This window comes from Melozone crissalis, unplaced genomic scaffold, assembly GCF_028551555.1.
Source record: "Melozone crissalis strain CALT ecotype California unplaced genomic scaffold, PUWL_Pcris_2 ptg000026l_1, whole genome shotgun sequence".
NCBI classification, from domain to species: Eukaryota; Metazoa; Chordata; class Aves; order Passeriformes; family Passerellidae; genus Melozone; species Melozone crissalis.
This window is the reverse complement of record NW_026535804.1, coordinates 6147796-6172109: the sequence shown is the minus strand read 5'-3', so window position 1 is coordinate 6172109 and position 24314 is coordinate 6147796. Positions and strand designations below refer to the sequence as shown.

General features: G+C 41.9%; 1 protein-coding gene across 1 annotated transcript in view; it reads right to left on the bottom strand.

The window, feature by feature from the left end:
• The window catches only part of FOXK2 (forkhead box K2), a 46001-nt gene extending 23408 nt beyond the window's left edge, over positions 1–22593 (bottom strand). The window contains exon 1 of the mRNA XM_054278792.1: positions 22100–22593. Coding sequence (XP_054134767.1) covers positions 22100–22593 — 494 coding nt within the window. The remainder of the gene's footprint in view (positions 1–22099) is intronic.
• Between the last annotated feature and the right edge of the window lie 1721 nt (positions 22594–24314).

The following is a 24314-nucleotide window of genomic DNA, read 5'->3' as shown; positions in this document are numbered from 1 at the left end:
ACAGTGTGACATAAATTTAGGTTCCTTTGTCACTTGTGTGGATGCTCAAGAACCAATCAAGATGCCAAAAAGTCTGAAAAGCCACAAAGTAAAGAAACTAATCTACAACAAGCACGTTGTTATTGGAAAATATCCTTCAAGAAGCACTCCTCCTCCTCCTGAGCTGTTCTGAGACCATGCCAAGTTCTCAAATTGTGGCCTGTGTAAGGGGCAGCAGGAAAAGACCAGAAGGATAAAAGCAAATAAAAACAACAGACATGATTTAACCAGTCAGAGTCACGCAAGTAGAAATCTGTCCAGGAATTAAAAATAATAAACTCAATAAAAGTTTTCATGAGAAAACTATATTACACAAGACAACACTCCCAATATGCAACTGTTCTAACCCTTCTCTTTGAAAGCTTGAGATTGAACTAAAGTAGAAAGATAAGCTTCCAAAACTAATTTCTGTGCTACTTTCGAGGTCTTAACTATAACTAAGGCACTGCTGTCCCTTTCATTAGGAAACACTGACATGGTGCACACAGGTCAGCTCCAGTGGGTTTGAACTCTGGGACACACCAAAGTTTAGGTAAAACAGCACCAACAGCCTTCAAAAAAAGGGAGCAGGAAGGGAGTTAGAGAGTTCACTCTGCACATCAAATAATCCCCTTCAAACCCAAGGGATTGGTTTTAAAAGACAAGGCAAAGCTCTTCCCTGATAAAAACTGCTGGAAAAGAGCACTGAAATTTCATCATCTGCCTGCCCATGAAGTATTATTCCCATTTCCAAAACCAGATTAAATGGATTTGTGACTTGGCCAAGCTGTTTTGGCAAGCGTGCAGCAGAGTTGGGAACAGAACATATTTTTCCCAGCACCCAATCTTTGTTTAAACCATTGGATCATCCCCCAATTCTTCCTTTTGCTACAACCACTTTAAGAGGCAAAGCATCAGGTGAGAGACATGTCTTCAGGAGCAGGGAGATGAGTTCATTAAATGAGACTGAAGTGCCTCAGTCAGAGTTTGTTGCACAAGAGGAGCTGTTTAAGGAGCACAGAAACAGTGGCTGTGAAGCCCACATGGCAAAAAGTAACACACACACACAAATATCTTAAGCCATATTCTCTCAAAGAGAGCTAAAGGAACTTTCATTTCATCAGTACTTTACTATTAGACCATGAAAACTGTTTATTAAATGCATACATTCTAATTAAAATCTGTACAGTTAAATACTGAAGGGTTTGAGGATGCTTAGCAACACAAACCTCATTTCCTAAAGTAAGACCTTTCCCCCCTTATTGAACAGAAGAAAATTAAGGCAATATTTCAACTAATTTAAAAACTAAAGAAGAAAAAGCTAAAATTTCTATCTTAATACTGAAAAGTACGTGGAGGGAAAGGATTCCTCATTTTTGCTTTCCTTTAGTACCAAGGAATTCCTCATTCCAGGTGACAAACAGCTGCCAGGTTCTGTGAGAACCACCCAAAACCATCCCCACAATGCACACCTGGAGGTGTTCAACAGCAAGGGCACATCCTAACCTTGGTGACACTCAAGGACACACTTTCATTTTGGTTATTTGTGTTTTATCTACTGTTTTTAATTAACCATACTCCTACCCTGCTTTTACCAACAGAATGAAATTGAAAAATCTTTCACTGGCCAGAAACAGCCCCTTTTTTTCTCTTTTTTTTTTTTGCAACACCAAACAGTTTTAGTGATAAAAGCACTATTTTCACTTTTTATTTCTAGTCCTGTGTAAATCAAGGACATTGCTGTATTCTTCAGCCTGGGCTGCATTCCTGCAGCCAGGGTGGGAATCCACAATGACCAGATCAATCCCACACAACAAAGAACAAGGATGGAGGGTGATGACAAAAGCATCTCCTTAGGTTGTGTGAACCAAATTCAATCTGACTTTTCTGAGAATAAACCAACCAAACTAACCATGTCTTGAGAGCAGCTTCTTTTGGTTTAGCTTCAAATTCCAACCTTTTAAATGTTTTTTTAAATTTTTTTTTTTTTTATTTAGCTCTTCCTGACCTTTGATTTTTCTAAAAACAGAATGTCTAAAATGAAAAAAATGGTCCTGGTACATAATACATTGTTTCACTGTGTTTTAAACTCTGGTCATTCTGCCAGAGCCAAAGCAACTTTGTAGCAAATAATTAACACAGTATCAGTCAAAGACTTCCAGAATAAAATTAAAATTAAGCTGACTCTTCCTTGCAGCACACAAATTGATGTAGTTAAGTTTATAAAATGATTGAAATGCTGAAAAAAGTGAGCAGCAATCAGCTCCAGGAAGGTTCTTAGGCAGAGGAAGAACCTGCCAAACTGCTCAAACAATTCAGCTTTGCTGGATGAGCAGAGATATAGATAAAGCAAGGGGTCTGACTTTCACGCTCCCTAGAAAATCAAGTGACATTAAATCAGGAATCTCCAGTTTATCCACTGAGCATCTTCCCTCAATGGGACTGTCACAACAGTCACACAACAAAAAATCCTCCAAATTATCAATTATCACCTCCCCACACACCTGTAAGCTGTATCTTCCCTCTAGCAGAACACCATTGGCTGTTAAATTTACATTTTTGTCATGCACAAATATTGATTGCTACAAATTCATTATTTTTATAGTGTCATCTCAACCCAGGATTGGATATTGAACAATTTCAGCAGTCACAGGATTACTCCAAAATTCCCCTGCACCATCTCCTTGTCTGGCAAAGCTGAAGGGATGCAAATGAGCTCAGTGCATATGCTGCTGCACAAAGAGAACTGCAAACACCAATTTCCACAGCACTTCAATTAACATGTTTCCATTTACACTTAAGAACCAACTGATATTTGAAAGATTTTGATTTTCAGAAAGATGTGCTGTGGTGAAATGAAATGTTAATCTCTAGTTAGAGAAAGTGTTTCCTATTTTTCTACATGTGTACAGCATTATATTACAGTTCTGTCAATAATGATAAAAAACTTTAATCCTGAGAATACATACATATTTTTTAATCACTATGTCACTATAGGAAGCACCACAAAAAAGTGGCATTTCCCATAATAACCAAGGTAACCCCAAAATTAAATTTACCATAAATACTGAAGTAAATAGCAGCAAATAGTACTACAGATGTGGAGTAAATTTCCCTTTTTTTTAACTCATAAATCTAATTATTTTACAATCTTAGTTTCCTAGGGTGACCAAGACACTTAGAAATATCCATATGGAAAAGTAAAAGATATTCTAATATTCTAAATCCTATTAAGGAAAAGCAAAGCAAAAATGGAGATGATAATTAAAATAGGAATCCAAGAAACATTTTAACAATTCTGGAGGGCACGGCCATGGCACTACCCAACATTTTAATGAGATCCACACCTTCCCAGTATACAACAACATGCAGGCTTTAAGTCAGAAAAGCTAAAAAATAAGATAACAGATACCTTAGATGATTAAACCCAGTCTGTATAAACCTGCAATTTTTCAACATCCTTTCTCAAAAGAAGAAATCATCAGGATTTTTGCTCATTAAATGTTAACTTTAATGCACAAATTTGTTTATGTTTTTAGACTCAAAAAGATGCATTGGTTATTTTTAAACTATCACTCCTTTAATCATCACTAGGGATCACACCAGGAAGACTTTATGAGCAGTAATTATAAATCTATATATTTCACTCAGTTTTGCTCACTCTCCTGAGAAAACTTAGAGAAAGTGTTTCCTATTTTTTTACATATGTACAGCATTATATTACAGTTCTGTCAATAATGATAAAAAACTTTAATCCTGAGAATATATATATATATATATATATATAAAATCCCTATGTCAGTATAGGAAGCACCACAAAAAAAAGTGGCATTTCCCATAATAATAAAATAATTTCCCTCAGTTTAAATGGAAGTGCCAGAATTAGTGGCTTTCCCCTAAGAAGTGCAAAGGTAACAAGACTTGATACCTTCACCTCATACAGAGAGCTTGAAAGACAACAAGAAACCTTGAATTCTTCATCACCCTTAGAAAACAAACACAAAGCTGAACAGAAACTGCTTATCAAATATCTGTGTTTGAAAACACATCTGTGGTGAAGAGCAAAATGAAAACCATCAACCATACAAATAGTCTGGACCTACTAAAAATAGCAGCAGCACAGCTTTGTTGTTTTTCCAGTCCAACTCCACTGTCCACAGTGGTCTCCTTTGTTTTTCCTGCTCCAGGGTTTGTGGCTCACATGTGTGACTGTGAATCCATGAGCAGGAGCACTGAGGATCTCTCCTGCCTGTGGAGAACATGGCCAGGAGCACCTCTGCTGTCAAAGCCCTCAGTGATACCAACCAAACCAGCACCAGTGACCCAGCAAAACCAGGTTTTATAGGAAAATATCCTTTGGGGTTAGAGTGAGAACCTGCCCATAAGGGATCCAGGGGTGCCAGACACACATAAGGAGTGCTCCAGGCTCACCTGGAGAAAAGGAGGCTCAGGGGGGACCTGCAGCCAGCTGGGGTCAGGCTCTGCTCCCAGAGAATGAGGGACAGCACACGAGGAAATGGCCTCAAGTTGTGCCAGGGAGCTTTAGGTTGGATATAAGGAAAAATATCTTCACAGGAAGGGTGGTCAGCGCCTGCCCAGGGCAGAGGCAGACCCTGCAGACAGGATCAGAGCAAGACCTTCCACGAGGAGACAACTTTCACACTGGTCCCTGTTTGCCGTCTTCATCCATGATGTGGTCAAGGGGACTGAGGGCACCCTCAGACATTTTGCTGGGTGGAAATGCTGCTCTGCTGGAGGCCAGGAAGGCTCAGCAGAGGGATCTGCACAGGCTGGACCATGGGCTGAGACCAATGGTGGTGAGGTTTAACCAGGCCAAGGGCTGGGTCCTGCACTTGAGTCACAACAGCCACTGGGGCAGAGTGGCTGGAAAGCTCCTGGTGGAAAAGGCCCTGGGGGTAAACAAGAGCTGAACATCCAAGAAGGCCAATGGAACATGGCCTGCACCAGCCATGGTGGCCACAGGAGCAGGGCCGTGCCTGTCCCCTGTGCTGGGCACACCTCAAATCTGGTGGGCAGTTTTGGGCCCCTCACTACAAAAAGCCATTGTGGGGGTGCCATGTGCAGGGAATGGAGCTGAGGAAGGGCTGGAGCACCAAGAGCAGCTGAGGGAGCTCTGGGGTCTCACCCTGGAGGAAAGGGGGACCTGCAGCCAGGTGGGCGTCAGGCTCTGTCCCCAGGAAACAAAGGACAGGACAAGTAGAAATGGCCTCAAGCTGTGCCATGGGAGGTTTAAGTTGGACATGAGGAAAAATTTCTTCACAGAAAGGGTGGTCAGTGCCCAGCACAGGCTGCTGAGGGCAGTGGTGGAGTCTCCATCCCTGGAGAGATTTAAATGACATGTGGTTGTGGCACTTGGGGACATGGGTTAGTGCTGACCTTGGCAGTGCTGGGTCAATGGTTGGACTCAATGACCTTGAAGATCATTTCCAACTAAAAAAATTCTATGATTCTATGAAATGCTATTAAAACCATGGTATCAACCTTTTATTAGTATCTTCCCATCTGGTAATGGAAAAAGTTGCACTCCTGACTTGACAGAAAACTAATCCCAAGCCTCTCCCCTTCCCTTCCCTTCCCAGGGATTGTTTTTCAGGCCCACCAGTAAATTAATCTGGCTTGAGCACAGCATGAACAGCAGAGCTCTCACACAGGACAGGACAGGGCAGGGCAGGGCAGGACAGTTCTCAGCTCTGACTCCCAAGGAGTTTGTTTTAACTAACCTAGAAACCCAAGGCTTAGTTACAGTCCATCTGCAGGGCCTGAATTTTATTGAAAATTATGGTTAAAACAAGGAGAAAGTGCAATTTTAATGAACCTGTGCTACTGTACAGATCTAATGTGAATGTTAAAAAAAGGCTTCTAAAAACAGGAACATAAAAATAATACTTTAAATTACTGCAAATCCTTTAAAAATCAAGTTTACCAGCATATTAAAATGAGAAGCAAAGTCTTGTGTAACAGTGTAAGCTTTAACTCAATGCACTTGCAGGAGAAAACTGAATTTAAAAGAATAATCTATATAAAGAAGTATGCAATGCTAAGCCTGTTACCTACAGTGCACACAAATAACTACGAGATGATTCATTCTGAAAAGCTCACCAAGTCCAATTAATTTTGTGTCAAGCCTGATCCCATCCAAGAGGTAACACTCCCTAAAATGTTATGAAACACCCAGCAAAGATGCAGAATATTTGTATGTACATTAAAGTTTTATCTACTGTTGCTCTCCAGAGCTCCCAGCCCATCAGGCTGGCTTGGTGCTCACTCATTTTGTACCAGAATCCACAGCACAGAGCTGCTACAAATGAAGAGTCACAAGCAGTCTGGGAACTTGAGCTGTCATCAAAAATCAGTTTAAAATCAGAAAAGGCCTATGGAGTGTCTGCTTCACATCATTTATCTAACCAAAGATGACAGGGGATGAGTGAAAAACCCTGCCATTTCACAGATGTGAAACATAACAGTGAAAAATTGACACAGAGAAGAGGTATCACAGCTAACTAATGAATATAGACCAAGTCCCAAAAGATTAGGTGTAAGGTCATTTTACCTCTCAATTACAAGTTGAAAATAATCAGACTGGCCTCCACAGTTTCAATGGCATTAGCTGGGATGGCATCCTAAGAGAATGAGCACAAACAAAATAGAGGTAGGGGTGGTGGAGAGAATTTTAGAAATACAGAATCAACAGTAAGAGTAGAAAAGATTTAAAAAAAAAGAAAGAAAAAAAGTAAAAAGGAAACAAAAGGCTCAGTGCTTGATACTGACAGAGGGGAGAAAACCTCTCAGAAATAAACAGCTTGTAACAAAAAGTAAATAATTCATGGCCCAGGCTGATGGGGGCATGTGCTGGTCATATGTTCAGTGTGTGTTACTGGCACCAGGCCCCAGCATGTTCCATGTTGTAATGGCTCAAACATCCCCAGCTGAATGTGCTGCCTTCAGGGACGACATGATCTGGGCAGCCCTGACGAAACACACACCACTGCACACAGCTCAGGCTAATTTTGGCTCCCAGGTTATTTCTCCATACTCCAAACAATGCTTTGCTTGGCACTAACTCACTTCAGGGCTTATATTAAATATAACCAGTGGTAGTGTGAAGCAACCTTTAGAAGCAGCAGGCTCAGTTTATCTAAGATTACATAAAATGACTTCTGGAGTGTCTGTGGCTGCTGGAGGCCACTCTGTGCACATTTAAAGTGCTCAGCAGCTCTGAGGCTGTGCACAGCTCCTCTGTGCACCCAGCACCTCAAACACAGCAATGCCACCATGGCCCAGGGGACAGTGAAAGGCAATGGTGATTTTTAAGACTCCAAAACAGGGTGGGAAGGAAAAAACCTGATTCAGATGGAGCTGAAATATGTGACTTCAAACACCTGCCAGCTCTGCTTCCCCATTCCTGTCACAATGCTGCTTCTGCTGCTGCCACAGGATCCTTTGGGGCAGGATCACCCCCTCTGCTGCCCAAATCAGCCCCTTCTGCACCCAATATTCACTTCCTCTTTAATACCTACCATGTAGTATTTTCCTTTTAAATACCCCAGAGTGATGGCTCTTTCCTTTGTATTTTTGTATTAAATCATTACCTGCACAAGTCAAATCCTGTCTCCTTTTAGAACATCTTTAAGAGGGTTATTCTAATGACTTAAAGATGGTGTGAACCATCACAAGTATCTAAGGACCTTTGGGATTTAAAAATAAAAGTCTCCCTCATTCAGTGAAGAACTTGCTAAGTCCAGCTCATTTCTGTGTCAGACACTGCCAATATGTTCTCAGTCAGCAATTTATTTACCACAAAACATCCCTAGGAAAACATAGGGCAGTTGTATATGTTTCCTTCTTTACATTTCCTAGGGAAAGCTGGAACAAGCAGCTCCCATAAAAACAGAACAGTCCCAAGAAGGACAGAACTGTGCTGGTGAAACACACCCAGTAACCAACGCTTGTTTCCCCCAGCAGAGCCCAGGGATGTCCCAGTTGAAGGGTAATGTCACTGCTCCCAAACCCCCTGGGCCTTTCCTACAATCAACTGAGAGTAATTAACCCTAAACTACTTAGACCTTCCAGATAAAGAATTGTAATGGAAGAACAAGAAAACCACCAAATGCTGTAATATCAAAGGTTGTTGTAACAAGAGTAAGTTGCAGAAACAAGAGTTTCCTTGGGGATGAGGCACACCAACAGCTTTCAGTAAAAGAAAGGAATCAGAGTGTGAGTATGATGAGAATTACCAAAAACACACCCTGCCTCCCAAACCAGGAGACCCAGATCACACATTCCTACACTGCCATCTCCCAGCTTCATTTCCACAACAGCAGGATTTTTCTTTTTTCATTTCAAAAGCTGTGGAAAAGCCTGACTTTTACAACCAACATTTTTGATTCAACCACCTTACTCAGTTTTCTTCTCCCTGTAAAGTCACACTCTCCCACACTCTGGTTATTTTGTATTCCATGTAACCATGCTTTCCAGCTCTTCAGATGAAGCTCAATTATTTTATGGCACACTTTTCAGCAACACTGCAGCTAACTCAAAGAACACACATAGACAAATACAAATAACCTTTCCTTTAGCTACTATTAAACCAAAATAACTTTAACACACTACCCTTAAACTTAAAATTCTACAAATTTTTATTTTATCCTTCTGGTTGAGGGTTGAATTATTTATATTCAGAAGCTTTTTGACTCTTTTGCAAGGCTTGCATGTTTCTTTGCTTTAAAGGCTTCAAACCACCCAGTCTGCTGATAGCCCTGATAAGAGTGAATAACCTCACGTAAGAATCCTGAGTACTTACTAGTCCACAGCAGACCAAACTTATTTATAGCTAAGTAGCAAGCTGGGGTTAGTGATCTCTTCCAGGCTCAACAATCTTCCAACCTCAGAATAACCACCCCATAAAACAAGCAGGGCTATTTCACTACTGACAGCAAAGTCAACATCTGTGTACAAGGGTGTGCTGGCACTGAGTGCTCTGGCTGCCTGCACTGCAGGAGACAGCAAAAGCCATTCACAACAGGCCAGAATTCATGAAGGGAATTTAAAATCTTCATCAGGAGTTGCTTTGAATTTACCTTGTGTGTTTAAACAGAGAAAGGTGGAAGGATCTGAGCTCTCCTCCCAACTGTGAATGAGGTTTTTAATTTTATCTTCTGAATGTTTAACAATTAGTGTCAATTTTTTCTGAGGTAATATTCCCTATATACTGTGATGTACTTAAGGAAAAATTATTATATAAGAAAACAGTATTTTAGGCTACAAAAAATCTCAAAAAAGAAAACAAAGGAAAAAATAAAAAAAAACAGAATATTTTTTGAAGTTCTAACAGACTTCTGGCAGAATCTCAGTTCTAATGACGTTTTGTTACAGAAAGGGTGAATATTCATAGACTAGTTGCATTTCTCAGCTTTATAGGCTGACCAATACCAGGAAAAGGTTTTAAAAACAAAGGCTTGAATTTCAATTTAAGAGGATAAACAAACAACTGAAGTTCTCCTGTGGTTTTTACCTATTGCATCTCTTTCCTGTGCCTGTCACGTGGACATTTTAACTGAAACACTGTGGTTTCCAGGTCCTAAATGTCTGTGTTAATTATCAATATCTAGAAAGCTGAATAATTCTGTACCCAACCACAAACTGTAGAGCCCACTCTACACTGAGACATCAGCCCTGCATTCATTTCAGAACCTGCATTCCCAGCAGAGGGGAACCACCTCAAACTGCTGCATTTGCTCTTCCACCCTGATGCAGCTGCAGAAGTGCTGCCAGGATCTTGGTGGTGTCATTGAGAGCAGGAGTGCATGAGGATGCATTTCACCATTCTATGAGAATCTTACCACCGAATCTAGTCATTTTAATAAAGTTCAGAATGATTGCACCCTCTCCAAAGCAGGATTTTCATAGCATTTGAACACAAAGTCAGTGTTTGCTTTGCAGCCCCTAATGCTACTGAAGGCAAAAATGTTCAGTAATATGAAAGGGCAGAGAGGACCAAACCACCAAGTCCCTCTACCTGACAAAAAAACCTCCTGGGTCACACCACACAAGTGCTTTGGCTGGTTTCTCCAAAATAAGTGTACTGAGTGCTGACCATGTCAGGCAGATCAGACAGAAACACCTCCAGACCCTTATCTGAGCCTAACCCAGGCACACCCAGCACATCCCCACACCCAAGGAAAGAAAACAACTCACTTCCTTGAACACCTCTTTGCCTAATGCATTATTTACTGCTTTCATCTGTGCAAGTGATAAACAGGGCTTTGACTGATGATCATTTAAGGAACTCACTGCTACCAACCTCTGTCAGCATCCAAGCCCCCCAAACACTGCACAGAAATGAAGGCTGGTGTTTGTTACCATCTGCTCCTCCTGCAAGGATGTTTGTCCTGAAATGCTGCACCTCATCAGCCCTGGGAGGGCTCAGAGTGAAGGTGAGCAGGCAGTTCCATCAGGGCAGGAATCCCATGCACAGATACTTCCAAGCCTCCTACCCCAGTAGTTTGGATCAACTCCACTGAATTATTATGATTTTCCCTTTGATGGCACTCTGGATTTGCTGTGCTGCATTTGAAGCAAAAGCTCTCTCCAAATCACACCTTTTTTTGAGATGTTTCTACAAACTATCAAGCTGAGGCCCTCAAAAGACACCACAGGAAAACCAAATCACATGGGAGCTACCTGAATTGTCAGCTTCAGCACATTTATGTATTTCCTGAGAAAGCACCATCCCATACATGTAGCCCCTGCCATGAAGACATGTAAAAGTCAGTGAAGTTTTTACAATTATCTTCAAAATAATGCTTTCCTTTCAGGTAGTCCACACAGAATGCTGCACAAACTCCAATCACTCACCTGCCTGCCTTACAGGTAGAGAAGTCTTTGAGATAAAAGGGCTTTTTTTGGGACCTACACACACTACAAACAAAAACCACATATAAAATGTTTTAAAACACCATTTACCTACACTATATCCTTTATGTGCAACTTTCCCTAGAGCTTATATCTCCACTACTGCACAATACACCAGCAACTGGACTGGTGACCTGTGGAGCAAAGCCTGGATTTAGGCAGGAGCCAGGCTGATTCAATATATGGAATGCAGACTATACATTAACTCTGTCCCCTGCTATGAGAAGATCCACAGCCAAGGAACCCATACCCCCTTTTTCTTCATGTTTTCTCTGTGTGTTCACATTTACAGAGAGATAAAAACAGAGAGCCAGAAAGCACAGATTAACCAAAGGTATGATACCATCAATTATGTCAGCATCCTGTCTACTTAAGGTTAACCTTTTAATTTTTTTTTTTTAATTTAACATACTCCTTTACCAAAAGGCATGCTGTCACAAGAACTTCTAGGATTGAAAGATTTTTATGTTACATTACAAGTGCTTTTTTAGTACACCAAAATTACTTTTGGTCTTTCACTGTTTCAAGTCTTTCTTTTCCTTTCCATTTTTATTTCATATAGCACAAAGAGCTCCTATAACTGCAACTCCTTACTGTACAATTCCACAAGTCCCAGCCAGCTGAGTGCTGCCCAAAGTCTGTGCAGGCCCACCATGTACTCCACTGCCTGCCAGACCTCTCTGAGCCACTTCAATGCAACAGCAAAGCAGCCAAAAATAGCAAAAAAAGCAGAGAGCAGCAGCATCTGAACATCTGATGAGCACCAATGCCAGCCCAAGCTGCACCAGGAACACTGCAGAAAACAGAACCTTCCCTCCTGAGCTCCCCTGCAGCAGCAGTGAAACCCTGGATTAGCTCAGATGCTCAAAGCACAGCTCAATTTACTAAAATGTGAGAGCCCAGATCCTTCTGAATGACATTTCCCCAATGAAACACCCAATTCTGAGACTCCTTACACTACATTAGGTTAATGATTATATTTCTAATAACAACTGCATTGTTTCTCAGGCTCAGCCCTTAAACTTGAGATGTCTTAATCTTCCATCTTTCCTCAAGACTCCCAGTTCATCCTTCCAGTTCTCTTCACACAACTACAAACCCCAGAACATTCTGCCCATGTTCTAAAGCAAAACACCTTGATCTGTGTCCTCATCTCTCCCATGTATAAACTGAATTTTCCTCTCCCATTTTTCTCATCTCTGTGGGGTGTGATGCTAAAATCAATCACAGAACATCCCGAGCTGGAAGGGACTCACACAGATCAGAGTCCAACTCCTGGCCCTGTTGTGGCAACCCCAACAACCCCACTGAGAGCACTTATCCTCTTTGCCATGATTTTTACTTACTTAAATAACCAGTTTCCTCTGATTCAAATATAAACTTATCCTCACAGACAATTTCATGTGAATAAATTCACCCTTCTCTTCTCTAAGCCTTACTCATTTTAAAACCTTATTTCTCTGTCCCCTTCCATGCTCTGCAGGCCTTCACCTGCCTGGAAAGGTCAGAAGATTGCAGAATCACCCAAGGAGGGAAATTCTTTTCTGTAAGAGCCAGTTTCTGTCATTTATCCCTCCCAACATGTCCCCTTGTGTGTTTACTGCACTGATTATAACAAACAGAAATATATACAATAATATATATAATATCTGCATAATATACAATTATATATAATTGTATATATAATTGTATTGTGTATTTATATAATTGCACTGTGTATGTATTATATATTATATATTATATGTTATATATTATATATTATATATTATACTACAGAAGTGTATAAACTACACGTCTAGGCCTTGTCTGCTCAAGTTATATTCTGCCTAGAACACCCAAATATGTCCAGAGGACAACACAAAGTGATAAATGAATTTTTTCCTGTATTCTCAGTTCTAAAAAACAACAAAGAGAACATTAAAACAAACAAACAAAAGCTGTGTTTATATCTCATAAACAATCAGACTTTTACCTTACAGTAGTAAAACATGTATTGTACACTGTGCTAAGCACCAACATTTCAGCTACAGCTTTTTGAGGAAATTGATGTTTCAAAGGAAATTAAATTACTTTTTCCCAGCTGTGACAGGGAAAAAAGGAAGCCAAGAAGGAAAAGGGCAGGCAAAATACCTACTCCCATATTGGAACACATCAGTGAAAATCAGAATTTAAAAAGAACTTCTATCAATAAATTATATCATCCACACCTTCTGAACCAGAACCATACATTTAATCTTCATTTAAGTAATCAAAAAAACTTGAATTCAAGTTCACTACGAGATGTAAGGGCCTTTTCCATTATACACTAGCCTGATTTCTTATCAAGACAAGAATTAAGTGGCCCATGAGCTGTATCTAAGACTTACTCAAAGAACAAAAACTTTCACAGAATCACTTTATATTACACAAAAATTGTCTCATACTGAGCTGCATCTAAGACTCACTCAAAGAACAAAAACTTTTCACAGAATCACTTGATATTACACAAAAATTATCTCTGAAACTGTTCAGTGTCCTCCAATATGAAGAGTATGACACAGTGAACAAAAGCATCAACATCAGTGTGAGAACACTACAGGCAAGTGGAAATAAACAAATATCCAACTGGATGTTTGATGCTTTAGAAGTAATTTTAATTTCAAGCCAAGACAAATATTGACTCTGTTAAAACACACAATCAAATGATATCAAACCCCATGACAGTTTATTTAAAAAGACTTGCAGAGGAAGCAAAGAAGGTTCAGCTTTACCTCTTGTAAGGTAAACCATGACATGTCACCATGCTCTGCACTGGGGCTTATTTTTGATATATTTATATCAAAACGCATATATTTATATTTATTTTTGATATATTTATATATATAAAGGGTTGTTTTTGATATATTTATCAGAGGAAGATGGTGAGATAGATATCCCAGCACTCTTGAAAGCAACACAGCTTTATTCAAACCATGACAATTTTTTTAGAGTATTTTTTAGAGTTTACAGCCTCTGCTTTCACACCTGTGTGTGATCCATTAGAGAGCCTTTAGTTCTCTCATTCAGCCCCATAAACACCAACCCAGGCACCCCACACTCCTTCTGAATAAACAAACATACTGAACCCCTCTTGTCCCCCACGCTTTGGGACTTCTTCAATTCCTTTTAGCAACCCTGCACTGAAATCCTTGCAGTTTTGCAAGATCCTTTACCACAGATTTGATTCCAGAATGACTGAAGCTGCAGCAGCAGCTGCCACTCCCCAATTTCCACAGAGTCATCACATCAGTGCCTGGACACATCATCTGAGAGCAGCATCTCATGATCCCTCTGCAGTCATGGCTTTCACTCTATTGCTAATTTTCAGAACAGTTTCCCACCCTATAGCTCTGCCCTCTGTACTTTTCCAGATGTCATAATTCTGGGGTTTATTAAATTGAGTCATTCTATTTTTTTGTCCTCATTATTTGTGAGGACAATGTTTACAACACTGTAAATATTTATCAGTAATTGCATTCGTGCCAGATCACCACAAAAAATCCAGGTATTTCTACTCATGATTTAGCACTAAGCTGCACGTTATTCTAACCAGACTGTGTATTAAATATTTATCAGTAACTGCATTCACTCCAGATCACCACAAAAAATCCAGTAGTGCTCAGGTATTTCTATTCATGATTTGGCACTAAGCTGCACATTATCCTAACCCTGTACATCACATTATCCTAACCCTGTGCATCACATTATTTCCACCACCCTGTGCATTCTGTAAGTTCTGCTGTTGGGAATACAGACATTTTTCAAGATGGGATTGTAGTTACCTGAAGCACTTTATCTACTTCCAGCTATCCCCAGAGAGCCCACATGGACAAGGTGCTGAGCACTCTGATCCAACACTGAGGTCACTTCTGCTTCAGCCAGGCTTTGGCTGGAGCTTCCTTCTGTAATTCTTAAAGTTAAGCCTTAAACTAGCACTGAATTAAAATTCATTCCAGTCATCTTTATACTAATTTTGTTCCACTTCATAACACCCTGATAATGACAGGACTCTGGCATTTTTACTTGACTGCTCTGGCTCTCCAAACTCTCCATTCCCTGCACATCCTTGTCCACAGGAGCTTCCTTGCTGAGTTCAACAGGAATGTTTGGATCAGGATGGACAGAACTGTTTGCCAATCTCCTCATGGTTTTCATTTCATTTGCTGCACACGGACAAACACAAAGGTGGTGTGTTCATATTAATATTTATTAAGACACTCTAAAATTTTGAATACTTAATTTTTTTCCTTCCAGCACACACAGACCCTGCTTTGTCCAAGGTTCTGCTTGGCAGTACCTGAGAGGACAGAGCAGCACGTGCAGGGCTGCAGGAGAATCACACAAACACCCACAACTGTGAAAAAACAAACTCCAACCATGCCCAGACCTTCTCATGCCCTACAAAAGATGATGTGTCAAAAAATTTGCACCAGCTCTGCAACTCACTGAAGCCTCAGCTCCCTTCAGTGAGGGAATCTTAACTGGAGAATGGAACATTTATTTCCTGTACCATCCAAAGTGGAATAGCTGCAGAATAAATATGGTTCCTCCCCTCTGACTGCTTTATCTAGGTCAAAAAACTCCTTAAAGGCAGGAAGTCGCAGGAAACAAATGTCACTACACATCAACTTTTTATCATGAAAACAAGCAAGGCAGCAGATAAAGCCACCACCTTCCCAGGATTTCAGCACAGACAGCAGCTTATTAGTGAACTGTTGTGAGAGTCCTAACTGCAAAAGCCATGGCCTCACACCACATGATAAATACATGGTTTGCTTTGAAATGATATTTTTCCCTGCATTTTTTAATTTTATTGGGACTTGAGATGTCTTGAAGAGTTGCTGCATTTACTGAAAACACAGCAAATGAGAAGCATCATCTTATTTTGAATGGCTCAGGCATGACTGTAAAAAATAACCTTTTGCTTTGTCCATGACAACTGCACATGCTGAAAAAAATAAAAAGAAACACCCAACAGCAGCAGAACTACTCCACAGCAGAATTATTCTCTAAAACACATCTCCTTTCAAGAAGGAATTATATTTGTAACTGCCCTTACCTAATTATAACCAAATTAATAACACACATTTATTTTGAAAAGACAGGGTGAAAGATTAACTTATTTTCTTTATTAGTTCATTTAACTTACTACTTTTGCTATTGATTAAGTGTATCATCCTACTCAAACATGGCACCTTAGTATTTTGATTTAATCAATGCAAAGAATTATTTGCGTATCTCCAACCTCATTATTACCTGAAATAAAAATCTCAAAACTCTTTTAATTGCAGATTTTGGAGCAGACAGTTTTAACACTGACTTTGCACCTTTAAACCAAAATGACACTAATCTTGCTTCTGTCATAGAAATTTACAGGAAATTTACAGACTATAAAGTTTGTAGTATTTCATAGAATTACACAAAAAATCTCCTTCCTACAGATGTAAGAACATTTGTAGCATCAGTAGAATTGGGTAAGGATGTTTCATATACATATCAATCATACCAACAGAAAAAGCATATGGAGTGCAAATTAATCAAATATAAACTATTTAAGCATTACCTCAATTACCTGATTGGTGCCTGACATTTTGCAACACTGCTTTATTAATAAAATAAAAAATTAACTCAGAAGGTGTGTGTAACTGAGAGGCAAATATGAAAAAAGAGAGAGATGACAGAAACAACTGTAACACAAATTATTACTATAGAAACTTCCCGCTCATCTCTATTTTCATTTCAAATCATATGTGCTCTACCTTCCTCCTACACTCCTCTTCAATCAGATCTGCTAAACTGAGAACACTGCTTCTACTGAGCTTGACATTTGCAAACCCTGCTTTAAAGTAACCAAAAACCCACCTATAAACACAGCCCTGCTGACCTTATTAGTCACTATGGCACAGGACCAGTAAATAAAAGTTTCTGGAGTCTCAGTCTGTCAAGTCACAGCCAAGTCCAATGTTCCTTAGTTTTATGCTCTGAGGTAATTTGTAATTGATAGTTTTATTTGTAATTGATAGTTTTATTTGTAATTGATAGTTTTATCTGTAATTGATAGTTTTATCTGTAATTGATAGTTTTTTAGGTGTGTGAGGCTCCAAACACACCTCTGAACAGAAATCAGTCCCAAGGTCTCCCCAGCTCTCAGGCAGCTGTCACCCTGAGGAGCTGCCTCTGTCAAAAGTGGTGTCAGGGAAGGGAAAAAGCAGGTGCCCCATGGCCTGAGGGACTTACAGCACTCTGGCAGTACAGACTGCAAAATATATCAACACCAATTCCTTGAAGCATGTGTTTTTTTGATTGCTCAAAGGATCTACCTGTTTATTCTTTCCTGTTTTATAAGAAACCCTCTAGAACATAAACCATAGCTCAAACCCAAGCAATGCATGTTGTGAGGTAATTTGTATTGATAGTTTTATTTGTAATTGATAGTTTTATCTGTAATTGATAGTTTTTTAGCTGGTGTGGAGCTCCAAACACACCCCTGAACACAAATCTGTCCCAAGGTCTCCCCAGCTCTCAGGCAGCTGTCACCCTGAGGAGCTGCCTCTGTCAAAAGTGGTGTCAGGGAAGGGAAAAAGCAGGTGCCCCATGGTCTGAGGGACTTACAGCACTGCAAGATATATTAACACCAATTCCTTGAAGCCTGTGTTTTGTCTGATTGCTCAAAGGATCTGTTTATTCATAAGAAAACCTTTAGAACATAAATCATAACCCAAACCCAAGCAGTGCATGTTCTCCCTCAGCTACCATGGAACACTACCCAAGGAAATGTCATGATCCTTTCACCTCCATGTGCCATGTTAAGCCAAACCACAGATGTTTCCAGTGAGAAACTTCCATGGAGCACATGCACAGTCACAGCTCCAACCACAAAGACATCACAGCTTTGCACACAATTTAAGTAACTGCAATTAGATGACAGAAAAAAGTGCACTGATATATTTGAGGCTCTTTACAATCTGCTTCCTGAGCAGGTAACACTGAACATAATAAACTTTTCCAAAGAATTGACTCAGGGAATAGATATACTTGATCCTTGTTCAGAATGGACCAGCTTTCATCAGCAGGAGAACTTCTCCTGCTGAAAGGCAGCAATGACCCCAGCTTGTAGCTCCACACTACAACACCAAGCTGAAATTATTGATTCAGCCCTCTGTATAACCAGGAGGAAAATCAGAGGAATGCAAACAAATTAAATGTTAGTTTTCAGCGACACAGGTTTAATTTAGGATTAGTCAGTAAATGTTAAGCTCAAGTAAAATGTATTTGATGTCATTTACTGTAAGAGCACCCACACTCAGAAATGTAAAGAAGTCTGCAGAATGAATGGCAGAATGGGAGAGTTATTTACTGTCTCTTACTATAAAAGAGCTTCAGTTGGATCAAATGAAATTACCAGGCATCAGGTTCCAAAAACTCAGCAAAAAGAGGTATTTTTCCCAACATGGGCTCCAATTACTTTGCAGAATTCACTATCCAAAGACACGGTGGATAGAGGAGGTTTACCCAAACTCAACTACTAAAAACAGAGAGAGAAAAATGCAAACAGTAAATTATTTTTACTCAAAAAGAATTGAACCCTGACTTTGGATCCAAAAGAATAACCAAGTGAAACATAATCATTTGTGTTAATCCATTTTCATGCTTCTTCCTGGGCATCTGCTTCTGACCACTCCTAAGGCAGGTCATGGACTATGCATCTGTGATCTGAATTAAAAATGCTGCTCCTATGTTCATGGCATCTTGTTTATGAATCAGAAATTCACAAAAGCAAAACCAAAAGAAATGACTAAAATACAAAATCTATGGGTTTGTCAAAATGAATAAGACTGCCTCAGAACAGTGAAGTCCAAGATGTCCTGAGTTCTGTGAATTCAAATGCACAAAGCACATCCCAGAAACCCAAAAATCAAACCAAAACAAAAGCACTCCTTCAGAGCAAAGCTGTACCCAGAAGTCTGTCTGTTTTTCCAGCTGTATCAGTTACATCTGGCTGGAATCCTGCCTCTGCAAAAGCTGAACACAACAGCTCTGACAACAACCACCGCTCTGCCCAGCACAAAAGGTGTTTTTCCAGCCAAGCACCTCAAAAGCAAATATTGATGTTATGATTTACCTAACAATATATCCAATCAATGCTTTCACTGAAGGCAAGGAAATTCCACAGGCAGCAAATGAAAGCAATTGAAAAACATGAATTTTAGGAATGGAGAGGGACAGTCTGTGCATCTCAAAGGTGGCTGTAGAAATATGAATTTCTTGTTTTGATCTGAGTGTCTTGAGCAGGAGCCTCTGCAACCTCTTTCATCCCATGTGAGCCATGACATTGACAGGAGAGCTCCTTGCTGGACACACTCAAAAATGGCTTTTTTCTCCCCACCCCCACTTGATTCATCTCACAAGACGACAGCTGGTTTGTACATACACAAGGAGGGACGGGAGTCTGTCAAGAACTGCAAAAACAAAAACACACTTCCCACTGCTATTACCTCCTGCTTGATAACTTCAACATTTGAATTGCCAGTGAGGCTTCCAGGGAGGCATTAAAAATAGCAACCAGAACATTTATCTTAAGGCACAGTAATTCCATGTTTCATGACATTTCTATCTGCAGAAAAAAGATGCCTTTAGTACAGGTAAGTGTATACTCTAACATTAATAATTTAATTTCCCCAGATGTTTAAAATGTGTGTTTTGCAGGAGACTACCAAGGTGCATTTCTGTTTTTTCCTTCCAAAAACAAGGAGTTCAGTAACATTATTCATGCAGTCAAATTTAAACACTGTGCTGAAACAAAAAAAAGGCCAAGGACACTGGAACTATACACAATTATTAGTGACAAGCAAATAAGAGATTTAAAGTCTGTAAGAGTATTGCACTTGGCACCTTTGTAAGTCATTAATAATCAGACAAAACAGAGATGGACCCCCCATTCTTGGTCTCCAGCATCACCTAAACAGAAGGAACAGGCCACCCTGAATTTTTTAAACTTCACCTGCCATTAAAATTTCTGATGATTGTGAAGTCATAGGCAAAGCATATTTATTACTGGCAACAGAGGAGGATTAAAGAACAACAAAAATAGATCTGGTGATTACTTGAGCTGGAGGCTGGCAATCATCAATCTTGAGCTCACACCAAAACTACTTTCTTTCCCATCACACTTCAACCATTAATTAATGTTTACATTATACTGAAGCAAGTTTGACTCTTAAAATCCAGGAGACCACCTTCAGTGTGATCAGTTAAATCTACAACAAAACTCAAGAACAGGACTACAAACAATATTAGTCATCAGCAAGCAAATAAGGACTTCCTAAAAGCAGAGAGTATCTTGAATTTGCCAGAAGACTTCTGTTCAAAAAAACCAGCTTTGCAAATAATGAAACTACTATTTCCCCATTCATCCCCAGTAAGACCAGTGTTGTAGACACAGGTTTGTTTTTAATAAAGCAACAAAGTAGCAGTCGCTGTTAATCACCAGAGTAACTCTGGGGCTGCAGGCTCTTCCTGCCCTCCAAGGTGATGCTCACCCCCTCCATGGTGGCTCCAGCTCCTGGCCAAGGGCACCTTTTATTTACTGGCCCACAGCTCCAGTGTGCAACCAGGAGAGAACCACTTCCAGCAGCTCTGGGAACTGTGTGTGCACAGCCCAAGGAATGGTGTCACCTCTGAACACAGCAAATGCCAGCTCCTGCACCACCACCCATGTGCACCGGCGAAGAAATTTTAACTACACACAACTTTTCATCATTCAATTAAAAAGTGAGACAAAAAATCCTTCTGAATCTCCTTTCCACTTGAAAAGCAACACTGATGGAAAGAACTAGAATAAATTACAAATCAGTGGACAGCAGGAAGAAGTACTTATTTTTCCCCCTTTAAATGTTTCCTCAGGTAACACTTAAAAGAATGTTACTGACTCAATTACTCCCACTAATTCTAGACTGTTTGAAATCAACACAGATCATGCACAATTGTGCTTACAAATAGTATATTATACTGCAGTGCTTATAAAGGAAAAAGTATTTGATCTACATTTCATAAAGGCGTTAGATTAAAATACAGATTAACCACATGCCAAATAATTATTAATATTAAAAGCAGAAAGCAAAAATAGAACTGACAGTTAAAGGTCAAACAAGTCCTCCAAGTATATCCAGGACTACACACTGGCACTGTTAAAGCCCTTCAGAATGAGCATTTCCTAGAAAGCAGCAAGGTAAGACAATTTGATTTTCACAGAGAAACCAGGCGACAAAACTAACATTAGGCCTACAGAGCAGAAAATACACACCATCGATGTCCTGAACACAGTTTAAAAGCTCACACGGCATTAAGGCTGTGTCACTGATGGCATGTGCTTTATAAAGGCACAGCACTCGTAACGTCTGAGCTATTTCTTAGTCAAGGAAGCTAAAATACACTAAACCAAAACACTTTCACTTTTCCTACATGTGACTCCCCAGAGCACAGATCACTTATTTACAGTTCAACACAGCCTTAAATGTCGGGGGCAGGCCTCACGTATTGCCCTAGAAAATCATTTTGCACAGACAGTTAATGTTTGCTAATGGCAAAGGAATGTATTACCGTTTAAAACCTCTTAATACATTTGCTGTCACGTAACGAAAACATTTGAAAACGCTAAGGCCAGCAGAAGCATTTCACGTGGATGATTCAGTTTACCCATCAGAATAAACGTTCAAATCGGGCAAAGCAGCAGAAACTATCACCAAAACCAGAACAACCCCCGGGTGTGCCAAAGCACCCAGGGGGCTGCAGGACTGCCCCAGCCAGCCCGGGGCCGTGCAGAACCGCCCGGCCGGTTCCCAGCAGCGCCCGGGCTGTCCCCGGTTCTGTTGGCCAGCCCGGGGCCGTGCAGAACCGCCCGGCCGGTTCCCCTGACACCGGTAAGCAGCGCTCGGGCTGTCCCCGGCTCCGTTGGCCAGCCCGGGGCCGCTCCAGCCGCTCGGTGCGGGGGAAGGACACGGCGGAGGGCACGGCGGCGGTGCCGGGCGGTGCCGGCAGAGGCGCGGGCAGGACGGGGCCGCTCTCGCCTGTCACACGCCATGTGCACCCGCGGCCTCCGGCGGGCCCCGCAGCGCCGGCCCCGCGTACTCACACTCGCGGCAGCTGCAGCGGCGGCGCCCCGCGCCGCTGGAACACGCCGTCCACGAACACGCCGTTCTTGCCGAGGCAGCGCAGGTAGAAGTCGCCCCCCGCTCCGCCCGCCGGGTCTCCCTGCGGCGGGGGCGGCGGCCCGTCCGCGCCGGCCGGCGGCGGCGGGGGCGCGGCGGTGAAGATCTCGAGGTGGCGGCGGGAGATGAAGCTGGAGTGGCCCATGCTCACGTCCACCGAGCCCTGCGACGAGTTGCGGCCGATGGTCACCGAGCGCTTCTTCATGAGGTACTCGAACTCCCGGCCCTCGAGCCGCGCCACGGCCGCCGCCGCCGCCGCCGCCGCCATCTTAGCGAGGGACGAGCGAGGCGCGGCCCCGCCCGCACCGGCCCCGCGCCGGCCCCGCACACAGCAGGGAACGGGGCCGCGCACCCGGCCCTGACGCAGCCACGCGCTGATTGACAGCGCGCGGGGCCAATGCGCGGCCCGCAAGCCCATGGGGCTACGGCGGCGCGGCCAATGGCGAGCGGCGCCGGCCCCGCACGTCCGAGTGTCGGCGCACGAGCGCAGGGGCGCGGCCCGGAAAACGCGGAGCGGAGCCGCGCGCGGGGAGCGGGGCGGAGCCGGCCCGGCGGCACCTCCCGCCCGCCGGCCGTGAGGGGAGGGGAGGAGAGGGACGGGAGGGGAGGAGAAGGACGGGAGGGGAGGGACGGAGCCGGCTCCGGGACAGCCGCCCCTGCCGGCCTCCGCACCCCCTGCCCTCCCTCTCGGCCACCTGCAGCCTCCGGCGGGGATCCGGGCCCCGCACCTGCCGTCCGCAAGCAGCGCCCTCAGCAACGGCACCGGGCGTGAGGGGAGAGGGGGAAGAATGGAAAATGGAATAAATAGAAATCGACGAATAGTGCTAGAGGGTGAGCAAGAACCACTAGGAGAGGGCTGGGTAACTGCTCAAATTTAGCCTCAAAGTACCCTATTATTAACAAATGATAAAAATATAACTAAAACTAAAGTTTGATCTGATAGCCTTGTGAGGGTGATGTTAAACCTAAAGGTAACTCCGCCTTGTCAGAGTTTTGTAACATCCATGGAAAATCAGCAGAGTGTTTCAAATGTCCAGTTGCAGGTAGGGCAGGCTGTGTCTGTGCACACAGCTCGGCTCAGCCCCAGTTCCCTCAGAGGAACCCGGGTACAAGGAGGGAGTGACCTGACAGCACCAGACACCGAGTGCTGGGTGTCACTGCACAGGTCACAGCATGGAAACACTCAGTGAGAACCCACAGCATCGGTCTGACCTGAAAATGGCACAGGCTACCAAAAAAGATGGCATTAATTTTACAGAGTTCAACAAATACAGCATCTGCAATGAAAATATTATACCTGATCCAAATACTCATTGTTCCAGGGACCAGGCACTGTCAAAACTGAAAAGTAAACAGTTAAACACGTTTGGCTATAAACTGTGAAGAGAGTGCTAAAATGTATTCGTGCTTATTTACCAACATATGCACTGCAAACGTGTCACCGTAACAGCTCCATAAACTCACCATGGTGTGTTGAGAAAAAGGTTGTATTGTTTGGGGTTTTTACAGTACTGAAGCTCACAATTATTAATAAATAAAAATAACTGCCCAGGTGTGTTCAAGGCCAGGTTGGATGAGGCTTGGAGCAGCCTGGTCTGATGGAAGGTGTTCCTACCCATGGCAGGGGGATGAACTTTAGGTCCCTTCTGACCCAAACCATTCTGTGAATTCAGAAGACATTAAACATTTTTACACTTCAGCCAAAAACCAGTCAGCCTGCTAACAAACATCCAGCAGTAAAGGTGAAATTGAAACTTTTGGGTTTGCACATTTGAGTCAACAGATCTTCAACTGTAGAACTATTTTGTGAATGCTTAGGAACAAAATATGGTGCCTGCTACCTGCAAAGTGATGGCAAACCTTGGTTTTACCCTTAGGATTGTATCAGCAATTTTATAGGCAGCTACGACATAATTCCATACTGGTTCAGTCCATTTATACAATCTCATATGCACAGCAGATGCAGTAAAATATAGCAACAGTTTAGAGCTTTGGTTTCTTTTACAGAAACTTTAGTTAAATCTTGCCCACACTTTGGTATTTAGAATCAGACTTTCTTCTATACCAACATATGTTTGGCACAGCAAATGTGGAGCATCAGAGAGGCAGTTATGACTCCCTGATTCTCAGCTTGTTTTT